Source organism: Heptranchias perlo, chromosome 32, assembly GCF_035084215.1.
Source record: "Heptranchias perlo isolate sHepPer1 chromosome 32, sHepPer1.hap1, whole genome shotgun sequence".
NCBI lineage: Eukaryota > Metazoa > Chordata > Chondrichthyes > Hexanchiformes > Hexanchidae > Heptranchias > Heptranchias perlo.
Genome location: NC_090356.1, coordinates 18464856 through 18483887, shown reverse-complemented (window position 1 = coordinate 18483887; position 19032 = coordinate 18464856). Strand labels below are relative to the sequence as shown.

Here is a 19032-nt window from a genome sequence, read left to right as displayed (position 1 = left end):
CGGTAGGGCTGGGATTGCTGGTTAGAGTTGGGGCCGGGTGTTGCTGTGAAACTGTACCTTTTATTTAGTTGAAGAGAATAATGTGCCACTGCAGCAGTTGAACAGTGTTGAGCAAATCCTGACACCTCACAGTGCCCCACACATTTTGTGCACATCCTAATGCATCAATTTGTTCCCTTGGAGCTAATCCAATAAGGGGTTCCTCCAATCCATTACAGGGCCCCTGTACAAAATGCAAATCTAGACTGACTGGCTTCTTTAGACTGCCTGTCAGTCAGTGGTGTTGTTAATGTTGTATAACATGTTACTAGGCAACTATATACACTTGTCAGGAATAGACACAGAGCCTGACCTTCCATTAACACGATAGCCCGGCTGTTGGGGTTAGTTGCATGTATTTATAACACTGGAGGCCTGGTATCTGGGATGTCACTAATATATGCCGGCCTGGCTCTGGAGTAAATAATATTTACAACACATTGTGGATATGAAATATATTACCAGAAATGAGACAGATCTGATAATTCATCCGAATGTGGCCTGTCTACAGAATGTGTGTGCGTACACACTGACATTTAAATTAAAAACACTCTCCAGTGCTCAATGAATGCACTGCCCAGTGTGATGTTAAGATATAAGGGTAAATTCAATGCATCCAGCAGGGAGCTGGGCTCTAAGGGCATGTAGGTCAAAGAATAGGTGCTATGGTGTACTCCTTTTGCTTCCAGCCTATGCTCCTTTCGAGTGCTGGGAGTGCTGAATTTATTCTTGAGAGACCAGGAAGACTCCAATTTGATTCTCTGGTCTGTGCTTAGTTAGCTGACCTCTGCTAGGGTGGCAGTAGGAGCACTAGAGTTGGCATCAGAGCCCCTGGGCTAAGTGAAGAATAGGCCAGGGTTCCTGCTCCTGATCTCTATCCAGTGACTTCTGCTGGAAAGATTGTGTATGTGGATATGGGGTGAGGACAGGATCAGGCCTGGCTGTAACGCTCCCACGATCAAAGAGCTTGCTAACACTAAAAGTGCAATTTTCTGAATGTGTGCTCCTGGAGCCTTGCCCACTGGGAGTGCATATTGGGGAATTGCTGGTGCACTCTCCATCATTTTCAGCCAGAAAATCGTGACGTGTACATTTGCGATAAATTGTCTTGGACACCAGAGAGAAGTTAACTTTAGAGATTTATTGAACCTACACGTGATTACAAGCAAGCAAATACGTCTACTATACTCACAAGTAGGATATTCATCGGGGACTAAGAGCTGCCCCAATCCAATATAGCCCTTGGCTTTGAGTAACAAAGAATTCACGTCTCTATCCCATATTTATATGTTTCACTAAAATATGCCTACTTTGGTCAGATATGATGTGACCCTAGCACCATGTGCTATCCCCTTGTCTAACTCTGAGATGAACCAGTTCTCAGTTCAGCAGTATACCACATAACATGTTTTGGCACATAACTGCTATGTCATGCTCCAGTTCTTCTAAGCTTATCTAGTTTTAGTACTTTTCCATCCTGTGCCCACCATGAGAACAGTGCATGTACCCTTTATAGCAACCACATATTGATTTTAACCCATTCACTGTCAACAGGGCTTACTGGCCAGAGCCGTCAATACTGGATAAACACAAGCCTTGTGATTTTCAGCCACCAGCTGTGTACCTCAATCCTTTACCTGAACCTTGTACCTGAGCCCTGTACCTTGTACCTGAGCCCTGTACCTTGTACCTGAGCCCTGTACCTGAGCCCTGTACCTGAACTCGGTTCCTGAGCCCAGTTCCTGAACCATGATCCTGAGCCCTGTTCCTGAGCCCTGCTCCTGAGCCAGGTTCCTGAGCCCGGCTCCTGAACCATGATCCTGAGCCCTGTACCAGATCAGCAATCCTGAGGTGTCTTGCATCGAAAACACACAAGTGGTTTAAAGCAGCAAGCTGCATCTTTCACAAGGGCCAGCCACTTTCTCTCACTTTCTGTGTTTCACTTTTGGCATCCCTCACTTTCTTTGTGTGTACCTCTCTCTTTCTGTGACTCTGTCTCTTTTTACAAATGGTAGCATCTTATAATGTCTGTGACCTGTCCCTGTCTGCCTCTCTCTCACTCTCTCTCCCCCCTTTTGTTTATATATGTCTCTTGAGACAAAAGACTAGCGCCTCTATTATGACTCTGTCTCCTTGCTGGATTCCTGAGCTGACTTGAGAACACAGCTGATAATGTTAAAATAGAGCAAGGAATAAGTGAGTCAGGGTCTGAAAATAGCTCTCAACACTGACAAAGACAAGTGCTCAACACACACTGAGATTAGAATTTAAAATGGTGTCAGATAGTATATGAAAAAACTCAGGGGTACCAGGCAGGGTGAGTTGCTGAATTATTTTTTTAAAACCTTGTTGGATGCTCTTATGTCTGGTTTAGCATTTTGCTCAAGTTCACAGCTCCCACAGAACCATCTCCTTTTGCTGCATGGTTGCTCCTGTGCAGCTGAAAATTTGGTGTTACACACCTTAAAGTTTCAGTTGAGAACATGCCTGCCGTTGCTTCTAAACAGGACACAAAATACTGTAGTAATATTTCAACGCGAAGTCCCAGTTAAAAAATAACTTAATATGGAAAATCATATTTTATGACACATTTTTCATTTAATAAGAATAGTTTGAGATAATAATGCTCTTAAATAGACAGCAGCCACATCATCTCTTTAACCAGCACAGAAATTTTGAAAGCCACAAATTCCACAGTAAGTCCGATGAAAATATTTTGGTGCTGGCACAGCCATGTCATGGACAGTCTCGTTTCCCTCCCCCTCTCCAAATCTGTTGCTCCCGCTCTCCTCTCATATACCTCTAGTACCTTTGCCTCCTTTTGCCTTCATTTTCCAATTTTTTTCTTGTGCCTCCCCATTCTCTTCATATAATCGTCCATTCCCCTTAGGCAATTTTTAAAAACTTGTTTTTTTAATTAAAAAATCAAAATTACTTTCTCTTTATGATTTACTGCTTTGTCTGAAACACAATCTAGTGGCTGTTTCCCATGCCTCGCAGGGCATGCCAGGACATACATTCCTACAGTGCAGCGCAGTTTACTCCAGAGATTGGACAGGACAGTTTCAGCAAAATGTGGTAAAGCTCAGGCCAAACCTGCTTTAATGGTTCAGGAGCCAGTTAACAAGTGACTCTTCCCCATTTTCCTTTCACCTTTCCATATAACTGTACAGTGAAGACTCACATCTACTGAGCATCCAATTATCTGATCTGGGTTGACAAAGAAAAATGCCTTTTCACACAAATGTATTGTAAGGTGGCTGACACAATAATAAATGTTAAAAAATTACCCTTCTAATCGTGCATTATAAATCTGATGAGCTAGCTGCAGGAAGGTGCCATTTTCTCCATTAGTACAATCGCATTTTGAACCCTTTGTTATTTTAAATGTTCAATCATTTCAATAAAATGATTATAGCTTTAGTTGGAGTCCAGCAATTTATATTGCACCTTAATATTAACTGCCTAACTTCCTTACACAGGAAGGAATGACTAATTCTCAGTCCTCTGGCTACACTGTGTTTAGAAGTATTGATTCTTAGCAGTTGATTCTCTTACTAAATTGACTATCCATGGTATACAAAAGAAGGTAGGAACAAAAGAATTTCTGTTTGACAATGTTCACTGTGTACAATTCAACAAGTAATCCTCCTTCCGGGAAACACACTGCAACCATTCAAATCAGATTAAGAAAGATTTGTCACTAACTTCAGCCTTTGAGTTAAATTCAATTGCACTCTCTGCTGCATTCATGGCGTCGGACAGGTTTATGCAACAATGCAGTCTGCTTCATAGTTTATGGCGTGGAACATTTATTGCAATAAGTAGCTATCCATCATGGACATGGGACACTGTTATGGGTAATACCCCTTAGAGACATTCTCCATATTGAAGCAGTTTGTTTTATGACTATGGATGTGGACTTACACAGAATCACAGGACAGAATATTCTGGAATACTTCTTATCTTCGGGAATTGACAGTTCAGGCTGTCGGAGGTGCTTAGGCATGAACCAGAGCACAGAAGTACTTTTCTCCCGGGTTCTCAGCAATACCTTGCTATGTACAGGAGTTATTTCCTCTAACTTCTCATAAGATCATTCACTGATCAGCCTCGGCCACGCCCTCAGAATTGCTTAGTCACCTGGGGTCCAGATCCCTGTCATTTTGTTCTAAAACTGTAGAGGAAGTGTTAATTGATTTGAATGTTAGTGTAGAATCCAATTTGCTCTGAAAAGGCTGATGAAATGATTGTTTGATTGTGAAATCATCACAGTCTGTTGCAATGCTGTGTGAGAGGCAACGACCCATTTATGTGGGTAGGAAGGCTGTAGGAATCTAAAACAAGAAGGAAACAGTGGAATAGACAGAAACAAATGTATTATTGAACAAGTCAAACTTCTACTCCCGGCTTCATATTCAGGTAAGTTACTTTGTTGCTGGCAATCCCTAAGGCTGGTTTCCCTGAGTGCAGCCTGCAAAAGTTGGAGCAGGATATCAAGCAGGCGTTAGGTGTTACAAACTGGATAGCCAGGTAGTGAAGGATAGAATACTAGAGCCTAGTCCTCAGTTGCTTCCAAGCCTTTATTCACAGAGCTCCACATTTACACTCACACCACACCCTAGATCAGCTCTCTTATAAATGGATACAAGAGAGTTCCCAATTGATACGCACGACCTGAATACAATTAACACTAATTGATATAAATCTCATGGATACAATTAACATTAGGCCCTTTATTTGCATATGCAAAGAGCCTAATGCCTGCTTCAGGTGTGGGTAAAGGACGCATCTTGTTTGTCCTTATACAAATGGCGGCTGGCGCATTTCCAGTTTTTAGGCATGTATTTCTATCTATTAGACCTTATGTACTCACTAAATTGGAATCTCTTATAGGGTGAGCTAAACCAATTATTTTCAAAAGAAATGTCACTTGTACATCTACTGCAGAATTGTCATACAGAAAAATTATTATGTTGGATTTAATAAAAAATAAAGATCTAAAATCTGTCTGCTTGGGAATGAGTTCATGAAGCTGTAAATTAATCAAGGGTTTCTGATCTTTTAAACCAAGAGGACAAGTGGTTTATCGTTTTTAGAATTCTCATCCTTGATTTCAAATCCCTCCATGGCCTCGCCCCCTCCTATCTCCATAACTTCCTCCAGCCCTACAACCCTCCGAGATCTCTGCGCTCCTCCAATTCTGGCCTCTTGCGCACCTCCGATTTTCATTGCACCACCAATGGCGATCGTGCCTTCTGCTGCCTGGGCCCTAAGCTCTGGAATTCCCTCCCTAAACCTCTCCGCCTCTCTACCTCTCTCTCTCTTCCTTTAAGACGCTCCTTAAAACCTACCTACCTCTTTGACCAAATTTTTGGTTACCTGTCCTAATATCTCCTTAGGTGGCTCAGTGACAAATCTTGTTTGATAACGCTCCTGTGAAGCTATATAAATGCAAGTTGTTGTTGTTGATAGCTGCAGTACCCTTAAGCTTGAGTATCATACTTCCTACTGTCTGTTTAACAAGTTGTGGATTTGTGCAGCGGTGATCTGATGTGGTTTTTATGCTTGTGACAAATCTAACTTCAAGTTTCTGAACAAACTACCAACAGCCAACAGCCAACAGCCGCTGTCATTTTTTGGAAATATTTTTAGATTTACTTTTTGAAAGACTCTAGGTTCAATTGTTTGTATCAGAATGCACTTCTGATGGTGTAGTCATCGCTGGTACTCTAACTGCAATTGCATGAAGATACACAAATCATGCATTAATCCTGGAATTGCATTCATCACTTTGGAATTCACTATGCTGTGAGCATGTGTGTAAACTAGTAATGTTTTATTATATAGTTACTGTTTTTCATCGTTAAATCATTCTATAAAACCATGAATTGAAATAGAGGCCTTGATTTTAAGTTGGGGTGGGATTGGTATGTGCGGGGGTCCTGGGCGAGTGACAAACTCGCAAGCCAAGAAACGGAGTGATTTTGACTCCCGGGACACATTTAAATATTCAGGCTCCAACTCCCACCGAAGCCAGCTGGAATCACTGCATGGCCGGCAGGAGGGAGCAGGACTTCGGGCGGCACCATGAAATGGTCCCTGGCAGTCAGGTAATTGATGAGGGGGGTGGGGGTCATTGGTGATTGTGATCGGGGAAAGTGGGGGGGGGGGGAGGCCTGGGACAAGGGAGGCCCAAGGTTTCTTTATGGGGCCCAGAGGAGCACTCCTGCTCCTCCTGGCCCACAAGGAAACCTAAAAAAATATTTTAAATGACGTTGCTAGACCTCGTTCCAGTTCCCAGCAGGGTTGGCCTGGCAAGGAAACCACCACTGTTCTCCCATTTAGGTCTCCAGTTACAATTACAGATCAGGTCCCAGTGTCATCATTGGAGCTCGACCTGCACATTTAAGGAGGACCCTACCATTTTTCAGGCGTTATGCAGCTTACTGAGGCCCCAAAATGGTGGGCAGGATGCCTGCGCACACTTCCAGTTGGAAGTGCGCCGACTGCCATATTGTGTAAGGACAAACAAGAGGCATCCTTTACCCATGCCAGAAGCAGGTATTAGTTCCTTTGCATGTGCAAATAAGGGGCCTAACACCTGCTTGAGGAACCCCCTCCAACTTTCGCGGGCTGCACTCAGGGAAATCAGCCCTAGAGATTGCCAGCAACAAAGAAGTGAAGTAATTTACCTGAATGTGAAGCCGGGAAGAGCAGTTTAACTTGTTCAATAATACATTTGTTTAACACTGTTTCCTACTTGTTCCAGATTCCTACAGCCTTCCCACCCACAGAAATGGGTCGATGCCTCTCACACAGCATTATACCAGATTGTGATGATTTCACAGGCAAACAATCATTTCATCAGCCTTTTCAGAGCAAATTGAATTCTTCACTAACATTCAAATCAATTAACACTTCCTCTACAGTTTTAGAACAAAATGACAGGGGTCTGGACCCCAGGTGACTAAGCAATTCTGAGGGCGTGGCTGAGGCTAATCAGTGAATGATCTTATGAGAAGTTAGAGGAAATAACCCCTGTACAGAAGATGGATTCCAGATGCTTTCTGGGCTCCTGAAGTGCTCACTCCACCTGGAGAGTTTAGAGGGGCTATCAGAACAAATAGAGTGTGTGGAGAGATGATTGGGTCAGGTAGTGTGTGGAGAACTTATCACGGCAGGCAGAGAGAGTGGAAACCCATCAGGGTAGGTAGTGTTGTTGATTATATTCGGTACCTATCTTATCCAACAGAGACTGAATATGATCCCAGTTGACATGAAGGACCAGAATGCTTTTGGACCACTGTTTCCTTCACAGTGACAGATATCAATATTACAAATCTGATGTTAGGTATTTTCCTATCAGCACAAGCCAGTTATTGTATTTCTTTTCCCTGATTTTCTCTCCTTCTTCCTGAAAGTGCTGATTCCTTCCTGGGCCACAGTTCCACGAGCATTGGCAGGAACTGACCTTAATGAGAAGTTAGAGAAAATACCTCTTGAACAGCAGATGAATTGCAGCTGCTTCCTGGGCCACTGAAGTTGGCTCTGGTACCTCATCCAAATATTCATTCTTCACTTTTAAGCCTAGACAGTCAGCGTTGGGAAGCTATTTTACCATGGAGGGCATCACAGCAATAGTGAACAATAGCTGGTTGATTTTTCTTCCTGTAGGTCAGTGATTAATTAGAGCACTATAGTTACTATCCTGGCTGATATCAGCGAACTGAGCAGACATGGAATCCAAGCTGGAAGTTTCAGGACTGTAAGGCTTAGCATTGCACCACAGGTGGCAGTGCCTTTACCCATTGAGCCATGTTGGAAAGGTGGGGGTCACTCTGCCAGTCATTGATTTGCTTAGCAGAAATGTTCTCTTATTAGGTATTTACTGAAGTGGAATGAGTGAGGACTAAATTATCTGTTTGTGTGACTAGTGTTGGAAGGGTCAGTGTGGGTGCAAATGCAATTGAAGGGCTACATCTAGCCAGAAGTTAGCTCACTTCTTCAGCAAAGTTCAAGTGGCCTCACATGCAAGATTTAAGCTCTGGCTTCAATGTTCAGGCACGTAATGTTCCAGTGCTATTAGTAATAGTCTCAGGCAGGATATGATGTTATCAGTGTGTTTGCTGGGGCTGACTCAGGGGTGAGGAATGGATCCTTCTCCATGTAGAGTCTGGTGAGAGTGATATACATGGCCTAGCCTACACCTCCATTGCGTTGCTTAAATATTGGCTTCTCAGTTTGCCTATAAAAGTGTCAGATAGCAAAGGACAGCCTTAAATAGAAATACAGCCTTAAATAGATAAGCAACTGCAAGCCCTGCCAGGGAGTGGGAGCATTGTTTGAGCTCCTGCTCAGCTCAGAATAGGTACAAAAACAAGCAATAATAGGAATTGTAATAATTCCAGTAAGAAAATGAGGGAGAGGTAGCTACAAGCCAATAACCCACTTTTTGGAGAGGTGTATGGAACAGGAGTGAACTGAAGTTGACATACAAGGATGTGTAGAAGAGTGGGAGCTTGATAGCAAGCCATAGAAAAGTACAGGGCTGGAAAAAAGTGTAAGTGCTGGGAAGATGGTGAACATTTTGAGATCATGCGATGGTACTGAGCACTCCCATTCTCACCAGATAGGGGTAGACAGTACAGTACACTGGCACAACATGGTAAAGACTAAGTGGTACCTGAGTTTTACCACACTTCCTTTTGTGCACTCAGCTTCAGACTGAACCCCTCATCCCTTGACTGCTTTACCTCTTTGTGACTGCTCCTAGCTGTTAGGTGCAGCTTCAGAGTTGATGCATAGGAGCATGTGGAACTCATTGACAGGAGACAATACTCATCAGGGTATGGCCCCGTTTTGGATATCCTCTTAATTACCATGAAAGCACACTATTCTGAAGCAATGAAAGTTAATGTATGTAAAGATCATAGTTTCATGAAAACATGCTGCTATGCATATCCTCCAGAACAGTAGAAACTCAATTTCCACAGAATCAGAAAGGAGTATATTTATTCGTTAAAACACAAATACAGTGGAATTCTGTTAGATGCAATAGAAAGGAAGAAACAAATTTATTTATGTAAAAGTAACATCAATAGTAGTACTATCGGTGAGGAAAACGTTACAATGGGGTAAAAATGAGCATCTATGAAGAATTTTCCAGAATTTCTTTTCCAAAATGGCACATTCTGTACTGTTTGTGGATTCAAGTGCACATATAGATTCAATATAAATCTCAAATACCCTGTAACATCCATGATTCATCAACACTGTTCTATCAGACAAACGTATGTATAGTTATCCTCCCTTGTACTTGTAGAGTTTAACAGAAGTGGCTATTTGCTTCAATGGTTGGCCTTGCTAAAAGTGCAGATCAAGAACTTCAGCAGCAGGAAACAAGGAGCAATTTTAACCTAACTCATTGGGCGGGAAACCCACGGGATCAGGTGGAATGCTGGTTTTATACCCTGCCCAATATTACTCCCAATTATGGAAAGTAAAATCGGGCTGGGTGTAAAACTAGAGTTGCACCCAATCTTGTCAGTTTCCCAATGGGCGGATTAGGTTAAAATTGCCCCCTTATAAATGTCAGCATTGGATTGATGATGCTTTCCTTTACAACACCTTGTTCACCCTCCAAAAGAGACCAAAGACGTTTTACAGAGGACAGCACCATTTGCTGAGTATGTTGAATAGCATAAAACAATGTGAAACTGCAGCATAAGGACATAAAAAATAGGAGCAGGAGTAGGTCATACGGCCCCTCGAGCCTGCTCCGCCATTCAATAAGATCATGGCTGATCTTCGACCTCAACTCCACTTTGCTGCTTGATCCCCATGTCCCTTGATAGCATAGTTGTGTGTCATTTTGTTTGATCAAATTGTGTGTGTGGGAGGGGTAATTGTGAAGCCTTAAGAGCCTTGACAAGTGATGAATGTCCCAAGGATAAAATAACGGAAAGCCTGTAAGACCTGTAACTCCATTGTGTACTTTCAAGAGAACTCATGACAACTCCATGCATTCTCAACAAGAATAATTGGAATTCCTCTAAGTAATAAGCGTGAATCAGAAGAATGCCTGCTGTGGTATAAGAGAATGCCCAGTGCTGTTATACAGAATGGTCTGGTGGACTTCTTAATACAATATGTGTTACTATTTTAAGTGAGTTGCTGAAGAGCTGTTAGCATCTAGGAAACTACATCAAGTAATAAAACTGATCCCAAGTATAAAGGGGATGATCTATGAGGAAAGTGAATGAAACTCAAATTTTATAGTGTAGAAGGAAGATGGTTGAGGGGACCCTCACCAAGATACATTTGTTAAATGCTATAGACAAGATAAATGTGGAATACTAATTTAAAGTAAACCTAGAAAGTAGGATCAGATGACATAATTTAAATGAATAAAAAATTAATTTAGGAAGAACTTCTGTACTTAAAAAGTAATAAATGTTTGTAATAATCTGCCAGGTAAGGTATTAGGGCAAAAGCATTGGGGCATTCAAAATACAACTGGCCTCTATAATGGGAATGCTAGGGTAGTACAGAAAGAAATAACAAACTTGCACTTGTATAGCACCTTTCATGACCTCAGGGCATTCAAAGCACTTCACAGCTAATGAAGTATTTATTTTTGAAGTGTAGTTGCTGTTATAATGTGGGGAAATGCAGCAGCTAATTTGCACACAACAAAGTCCCACAAACAGCAATGAGATAAATGTCCAAATAATCTGTTTTGGTGGAGGTGGTGGTTGAGGAATAAATGTTGGCCAGGATACCAGGAGAACTCCCCTGCTCAGCTTCAAATAGTGCCATAGGATCTTTTATGTCCAACTGAAAGGACTGACAGGGCCTCAGTTCAATTCTCAGTATAGTAAGTCTGTGGGTTGGGGCTTGAACCCATGGCTGTCTGACCCAGAGGCAAGGCCAACACCTTAGAAAGATGAGCTTCTGAGTTGTAATCAGTAATTTATAAAGAGTGAACTTTGCCCTCGTCAGAAATGAACATAAAGCTGTTTTTATTGCAAATGGCTTTTGGAGTAAAGAATCACCAATAAAAACTGAGAACTTGTACGCTTATCTGGACGCATTAACGCCAATGATTAAAGGAGCGGCTCAGACTCAGTTGGCATCAGCTTAGTTTAGTTGTCTGAATAAGGGCCCTTCCCCTCAAACCCCACCCTCCCCCCACCACCACCTGTGACCACAGTTATTACTTCACAGGGTTAGCACTCCTGCCAGGTATACTTTTTGGTCTGATGATTAAATTAGTTTATTGAAGGTTTCTAAGCATTTAGTACATCAGAGGAGCACCCTGCAGTTACGCCATCAGTAGAACTGCAGGCTTGTGGTACGGTGGTAGCATCATGACTTAAGTGGAGAGTCACACATTGATTTTTGGGCATATTATAGAATTTTTATTTTCACCTATTAAAAAGGGACAGGACTGTTGGGTGCAATGGCCTTTTCCTATTCCTGAAGAGCCCTATATCCTTATGTTCTGGAACCATTCCTCTATAATACTATTAGCAACATACACTCTCTTTTACACTTGTTTAAGTCACAGAAATTAATATCTTGTTAAATAACAAAATGCAGTGTAATGATTCAAATCTATATACAAAACACATATACAGCAAAATTAAATCTAGGAGGGGTTAACTGATAAGATGTGCTACCAATGTTATTGATCTTTATACCTTATAGTACTAGATCATTCACAAACTCGGAATATTGATTATTACTATAATTGTCTCCATATAATGAACCGTTCTGGAACAGGAAAACATTCAAACAAGTCTGCCATTGTATTGTGAGTCGTAGATTAGTAATGGATGCATAATATAAATGGAATTACTAAATAATGTGATAGAGGTGTCAAATATCTTATTGCACAGGCTTTGCTCAATGTTTCCATGCTTACAAGAGTTGAGATGATATTTTACAATGGTACGTTGGTAAGGTGCAGTGTTAAACAAACACCAGCACACGCTGCATTCTGCATTACTGATACACTACTACTGGCATTATCAAACACCTCCCCGCATTACCATGATGTAGCTCTCATCCCTCCCTGCTCAGATCTTAATCTCAGTTCTGAAAGTCTGTTGCACATGCTCGGTGTGCTTGGCTGGGTGCCTCTTCGCTTTAATTGTCAGCGTCCCATCGTCACCCAAGGCAGAGGTCACAGTGGTGGGGTCCACATCATCTGGTAGCTGACATTTGTGTGTGAATGTGTTCATTACAGTTCCATCTGCAGCAAGCTGAAAATGAAAGATATTTACTTTATATTTGTACTAGTGATAGATATTTGAGCATGTGGAAACTGCAGGCCTGTTCCCACATTTGGACTGACTCACACCTGAAATTGTACTATACTGCCTCAAGATCGAGCTCTCACATGTGTATTGACAGTGATGGTAATTTGCAGCATTTCTCTTCTTGGGAGCACAGGAGCTGTCAATTTTGCAGAAATGTTATTAAAGGCATTTTCAATGCTACATAATGGCATCACACCAAAGGCATAAGAGTTGTTTTTGTGTTAAACTAGAAACGTTTCTTGGACCAAATGCAATGAATAATGTGATGATCTTTGCTCACTCCACCTTTATAAGACACCGATACGCTGGAGAGATCCAGGGAAGATCAAGGAGGGTGATTCTAGGACTGAGCATGCTAAAGGGTGAATTTTCTTTTTGTGTGCCCTGGCCACAGAGCCACATCCACCAGCAGCACATTTTAGGAAATCACGTATGGCAGCCCATGATTTTCTGCCTATTAAAATTAATAGACAGAAAATCGTGAACTGTACATGTTCAATTTCCCAATATGTGATTTCGGCAGATGAAGCTTTGCGTCAGTTGTGTGCAAGCAGAAATTCTACCCTTAAGTGCTTTTTTATCTCGGGATGCCGCTGACACTGGCTAGGCTGTTTTTATTGACTATCCCTAGTTACCTTATACGGTGGGTACAGTAGCCTAGCGGTTATAGGACAAGACCAGTAACCCAGAGTTTGCGAGTTCAATTCCCACTATAGCAAGTTGGGAGATTGGAGATACAAAATCATTGGAGGCTTTCAAAATATAGTTGGATGCTATAATTGGTGAGCTGGGGTACTGGAGAAATGTGCTTTGATTGACTTAGCAGGTAGTTCTGGTTTTTGACTGCTTTAAGATTTGGAGACCCCTTCCTACATTGAGGAGTGCTGGAGAAGTTTTTTTTAAGAAGTGGGGTGGGGGGGTAGTAGGGTGTGTTTTATATAAAACAAATCAAACCAAATAACATTGTCAACTTATAATTTTATTTTGAGGATCCAGGATGCACTCCAGCCCCTGCGGTGCCCACCGATCGCGGAAAGCCTCAAGCGTACCGGCAGACACCGCGTGCTCCCTCTCCAGGTGCTGTAGAAGTTGTTGTTATGATGTAGACGTGAGCAGATTGCTTAATTGTATCATGAGTGCAAAACTGGAGGACTGGTATACAAAATGGAGATGCATCAAGTGAGATAATATAAAGCATCTTAAGGCGGCACACCCATGTATAATGGGTTTTGGAAAATCGCTAAGGCAATTCCAGGATTTGGAGTGAGGGAAAAGGGAGCATAGCCCATGGGAAACAAATGGATTCACCAGCAGCCATACAACAGCCAACGTGTGGGACATGCTCCCATGACAAGTGAGGAATGGGCCGAGCTGACCAGAGGAGGGCGTTTTGGGCGGGAATGTTCACGCATGACAGTTGTAGCACTTGGGAACTGCACGCTCATTGCGTTTACACAAGGTAGATTCCGGGGTTTCTCCCCCCTCCAAATTTAGCGCCGTCTCTTGCTGTAGCTTACTTTTCCTTCCACGACCCACTCTCAGCAAACACCGTCGCCCTCCGCACGCTGGCAATTCCTGGCCAGTTTCGCGAGACTTTGCGCCGGTGGGGGTTTGCAGCAGAGGCGGGTAAAGTGTCGGCGGAGAATCACCGTGAGGCTGAGCCAGGCTTGAGAAAGTCGGCGCAGGTTTGGCGGTGGCTGCCAGGCGGATTGAAGCTTAATTTATTTATACAGAAAAAATGGTTCTTTCAGATGCCGATGGGGTGCCTCATGTAGCCAATATTTTCTGTCTTTTGGTGTAAAATGTTAAGCTGACAAAAGTTCCTGAAATATATTTTGATCAATTTAAGGAAATACTTGGTTCTAATGAGTATTTGGCATTGTGGAAAAAATCCTATTTCAGCTGAAAATGGCTTCAAATGCATTTGGAATGTGCAATTCTTAGAATGAATTCCCAGCATGTTGCTGTGATCGAACATAGTTTTAGTTTAGACTTTTTGTTTTAAATGGCCAGTGTGCAGAGAGCCAGAGTTATTTTTAGAAGGGATGAAATACAGCTCTTCTGTTTCTCATTAAGCCCAATATGTAAAAGAAAAAGTACATGTCACGTTTGAGTTCCAGATCTGAGGAAAATAATTAAAAACCCAGTGTGATTCAAACTTCATCGTGAGGGGTGTGGAGGTAACACACCTCTGTACTCTGGGCAGAGTACCACTGTGCACTGTAAATGCTACTGGTGGTATTACCTTGCAGCAACCTCCTCTGAACAGAGGACGAAACCTCCTCGGGACCAGAGGACAGGGTTTACAGGTATTAGGCTGTACAGTACATAGGACATAGGAACAGGAGTAGGCCATTCAGCCCCTCGTGCCTGCTCCGCCATTTAATAAGATCATGGCTGATCTGTGATCTAACTCCATATACCTGCCTTAGGCCCATATCCCTTAATACCTTTGGTTGCCAAAAAGCTATCCATCTCAGATTTAAATTTAGCAATTGAGCTAGTGTCAATTGCAATAGGCTGTGAAAGTTGTGAATGTGTGTTTGAGAATTGGTCTTTTTTGAGCATCATACAGTACGTATGTTGTATGACAGGATACGGTGTACAAGACTTGTCAAAGTGAAAGTCCTTGGGTGAATTAAATACAATGACTGGAAGAACCAATGGTACAGCAATATATATATCCTGGAGGTAAGTATGCATAATTGACTCAACCGTAGTCCAATGAGAATTTTATCTCTTCAACTGTGAATTTCAGGTGTGACACAGATCAAGAGGTTGATAATAGATGACTTACCTTCTCAGCATGGACTTCAATCTGATTGTTGGAGGTGGTAACAATAATATCTTCAGGTGAGAAGTCGCTCACATCTACTGTGAACTGGTAATTGTCTCCCAGGGTCTTCACGTTCCCCATGTTTCCTGGACGGCCTATTTGGGGTAAAACACATTGTGCAATCCCATCAGACGTTTGTATTTGGGTGAAATGGACAGTGCTGGTTGTTGGATGAGTTGGACTGTGTCCATTGTAATGTGGATGCAATCCTCAGAGGGGCAAATCACTGCATGTAGATGTTTAGTTATTGGGACTTAATGCTGGGGTCAATTCTTTATAAACGCAATGATAAACCAAGCTATTATCAAACATGTGAATGTGATATTTACAGCAATATGTTAAGAAGCACCGACTGTGTACCCATTTGGAATGTGCAATTATTAGAATGAATTCCCAATATTGAGCCTGACTTTGCAGTGTATGTTGCTATGATCAGAAGTGTGAGATTGGGCATAGTTTTAGTCATTATCATACTCAGACACTTTTAATTTAAAATCAGCTGTGTGACCATTCCATCTACAGGCAGGTTATGGAGAACCCATGCTTTTCATTCAGATGAAGCAGTAACACATAGTAGCAAATGAGCAGGAAGATGAATTTGGAATATGAGTTATCCAAATCTAATTCAGAAGCCCTTTAATGGAGCCCACCATACCACAATAGATGTAGACTGCTGCAGAGACAAGGTGGAGGTAAACAAACTATAATCCAACTATTTGCATCCACAAACGTAACAAAATTAAACAAAGTAGAGTAGAGCTAGTCTATAATGAGGCCTGACTCTGAGTGCAATTTGCTTGTTTTCTTTGTAATGAAAATCTTTTTTTGCTTGTTCCTTTATCTTTGTTCTTCTCTGTGTCCCAGTTACTTGTTTATCTCCATTTTTATTTTCTCTTCCAATTTCACTTTTGTTTTTTTTAAATCCTCTCAGCTTCCCTTTTCTGAAGGCAGTTAAGTATGGTTCCATAGATGCTGGCAGACATCTAGGGCATGATTTTATTGGGGGGGGGGGGGGCGGTGTAGAATTCCTGATGGGAAACCCGGAAGTATGGGTACGGAAGAACGCCCGTACGATTTTGATGTAAGGATGTCTTTTTTTTGTACGTTTCCTGCCCAACAGGCCGGCCTGATTGACAGGCTGGGCACAGGCGGATGGGAGAAGAGGAAGGAAGAGGATGTGAAAAGGTAAGTGTTAGATGGGGGGGTGTTGGGGGTCATCGGGGGAGGGGGCTTAGTCATTGGGGGGGTCAGGGGTCACCGGGGGGGTCAATCATCGGGGGGAAGGGGTCGGAGATGGTGAGGGAGTCAGGCGATTGCGTTTGTTGGGTTGCTGCAGGTAGGCTTTTTGGGCCTGGGGGAAGCACTCCACCTCCACCGGGCCCACAAGTTGTGCTATAAAGGCACTTAACTGCAGTTTTGGGCCTTCTCATATGGCGTGAAAGAGAAGGCCCCGGAATCCTGGCCCCCAGGGGTTAAAGGCAAAAAAACTGCCAAAATTGGGGCCCGCAGCCTCCTTAAAAGCTCTCAATGACCGACCTGCCTCCTGAGAGTGGGTTGGTCGCCCGCCCTCAACCCGCCTCTGTTGGGCCGGTTGGGGGCAGGTTTTAGATTTTTTAATTTTTTACTGCCCTCCCCCCCACCCCCCCCCCCCCCCCCTGCTGCCAACCCACCCGCTTTTCCCATTTAAAATCATGCTGCTAGTGTCCCATCAAAGTGGTCATTTTTTACATGTAAGCCTAAACAATGAGTGTCAGTGGGATATTGAATCGTGAGGCTTATCATAGCTGACTCTTCTTATCTGACATCCACATATACTCTTCCCGCAGAGTCACAGGAAAGAGATCAGGAGCAGAAATCCTGGCTGATTTTTTCCCCCCCCTCATCAGTCTCTAAACTTGAGGATCCTGAGGCTAACTAGTACCCCAACCATCACTTGTATTGAGATTTGCTAGTGTTAAAACCTAGGACCTATCTGGTCAGTGTGATTGTTACACTACGTGGTGAACTTAACCCACTGAATCCTGGGGGATGCTCTCTTTTTAAAAATATTTTACTCTCTTTTTATTTCTTATTCTTTATTATGTTGTACTTATTTCATTCTAATTCCTTTCTGACTTTTCTAACTGGATGCCGGTGCATGAAAGACACTGAGCAACTTTTGGTGCTCTTAGGCTTCTCTTGCGTATAAGGTTTCTCGATCCCTACTGGACCATCCGTTACATTACCTCGTAATCTGCAAACTTGAAAGTCAGGGTCACAGGCCTTAATCATCAGGGACAAAGATTAAAAACCAGTGAGTCTTTATTTTACCATGAAAAGTGCCATGATTATTCAAAAGACCATCAGATTTTTAGATTTTGTACTATCGTGATTCTAATGGGTTTAATGCATTATTATGGTTTCCACAATTACAGATTAAGGGAGTTTAAGCCTGCTATGTGTGCTTAATTTGTTTTTTTTTACACTTGACAATCAGAAGGATTTACATCTTCCTGGGTTATATAGTACATAGTTTAAGTCTATATGCCATCAAAAACAATAAAGTGTTCCCTCTAACTGAGAAATGTGAGAAAACAAATTAAGTACATTTCAGACTTGCTTTATCCCCAAACACCGGTAACTCCAAAAAGAAGTTTAGGACCAAAGGTTTTAAACTTGGCAAACATTTTAAAATTTGGACTGTCAATCTGAGGTTGTGATAGCAAGGCATGATTGAAATTCACTCTCAAAACCGCCATGCCCAAATTAAATCAAGACAGTTGAAAAGTACTGTTCATTATCGCCTCATGCTCAGTTTTCAACATGTGCTTTTTCTCTGTCCTCGCTTAATCTGCTACTCCAGTATGGGACCTGCTGGTTCATACTCTACAGTCTTAGTCTAATCTTGTACTTTAGCTAGCTTCCCGCCCCTAGGTTGGTAAACTGTTAACATCCATAGTAATTTCAGTTTATTTTGCATAATTATGTTTAGGTGTTTTAATTCGTTCCCTAAAATTAATTCAGGTAATTAAATGATTATACATACATATGCATAACCATATGTGTACAGTCAAACACATAGTGCCTAAATAAGCTAATGTACAACAACACTCGTTTCAAAGTATGAATTTGATCAATTTGAATCTTGCAAGAAATCTTAATTTAATTTTATCTTTCTTGATTGTATATGTACCTTTTTTCAAAGATTTTAATACCATGGGAGTCCTCAGTACACTCTAGGTCACAATCACTCCACTTTTTAAAATATTATTCTTTCCTATGATTTATTGATCATTATTTTCTATTTCTGTGGAATTAGATCTTTCTTGTGTATGCATTTTTTCAGGAGATGTAAGACACACATAAGACACAATTTCAAATTTTAAACAGCAATATCAATTTAAGTAACCAAACTAGGACAGCACATATATCCTTCGGCGCCTTTGGTGTTGGTAAAAGGTATTTGTTGCTCAGGACAGATCTCACTTGCCTGAAAATCCCAGTTGCTCATTTCGTGGCCTCAAGAAGCTTCCATGGAGGATTGAGGACTTCTCAAACTCGTCCCCAAAGAGACCCCTTGTTTTATCCATGCACTGATCCAAACTCGGACCCGAGGAAGAGGAGGAGGAAGTGGTGTTCTGATGAAAGCTACGCTCAGATCTGAAAGCAGTAGAGGATTTTACACTCATGGAAGACAGATAACTTTTTAATCTCAAATATCAAATTAACCGGCTCCTTTCCAGCAACCCTCACTGGTCAGGTAATACTGGATAAGCTTCCGAAGACTGAATCGTCTTTTGTGCTCCGATGGTATTCTACTGTGCTTTTATACAGACTCCTGCCAACTAGACT

At 42.0% G+C, this 19032-nt stretch overlaps 1 protein-coding gene across 1 annotated transcript; it reads right to left on the bottom strand.

The window, feature by feature from the left end:
* Nucleotides 1–9037: 9037 nt before the first annotated feature.
* hspb7 (heat shock protein family, member 7 (cardiovascular)) lies at nt 9038–19032 on the bottom strand. The gene is made up of 3 exons (XM_067970529.1): nt 18671–19032; nt 15163–15296; nt 9038–12308 (listed from the first exon to the last, which is right to left on the bottom strand). The coding sequence occupies exons 1-3, from the start codon at nt 18867–18869 to the stop codon at nt 12123–12125; spliced, it is 519 nt and encodes a 172-aa protein (XP_067826630.1). The 5' UTR covers nt 18870–19032; the 3' UTR covers nt 9038–12122.

Excerpts from the sequence above, each read along its gene's own strand:
- hspb7 (XM_067970529.1), bottom strand. The coding sequence starts at position 18,869 with ATGAGTGTAAAATCCTCTACTGCTTTCAGATCTGAGCGTAGCTTTCAT. Across the intron at positions 15,297-18,670 it reads TGAGCAACTGGGATTTTCAG|GCCGTCCAGGAAACATGGGG; the intron begins GCAAGTGAGATC and ends TACCCCAAATAG. Across the intron at positions 12,309-15,162 it reads TTGAAGTCCATGCTGAGAAG|CTTGCTGCAGATGGAACTGT; the intron begins GTAAGTCATCTA and ends TTTCATTTTCAG.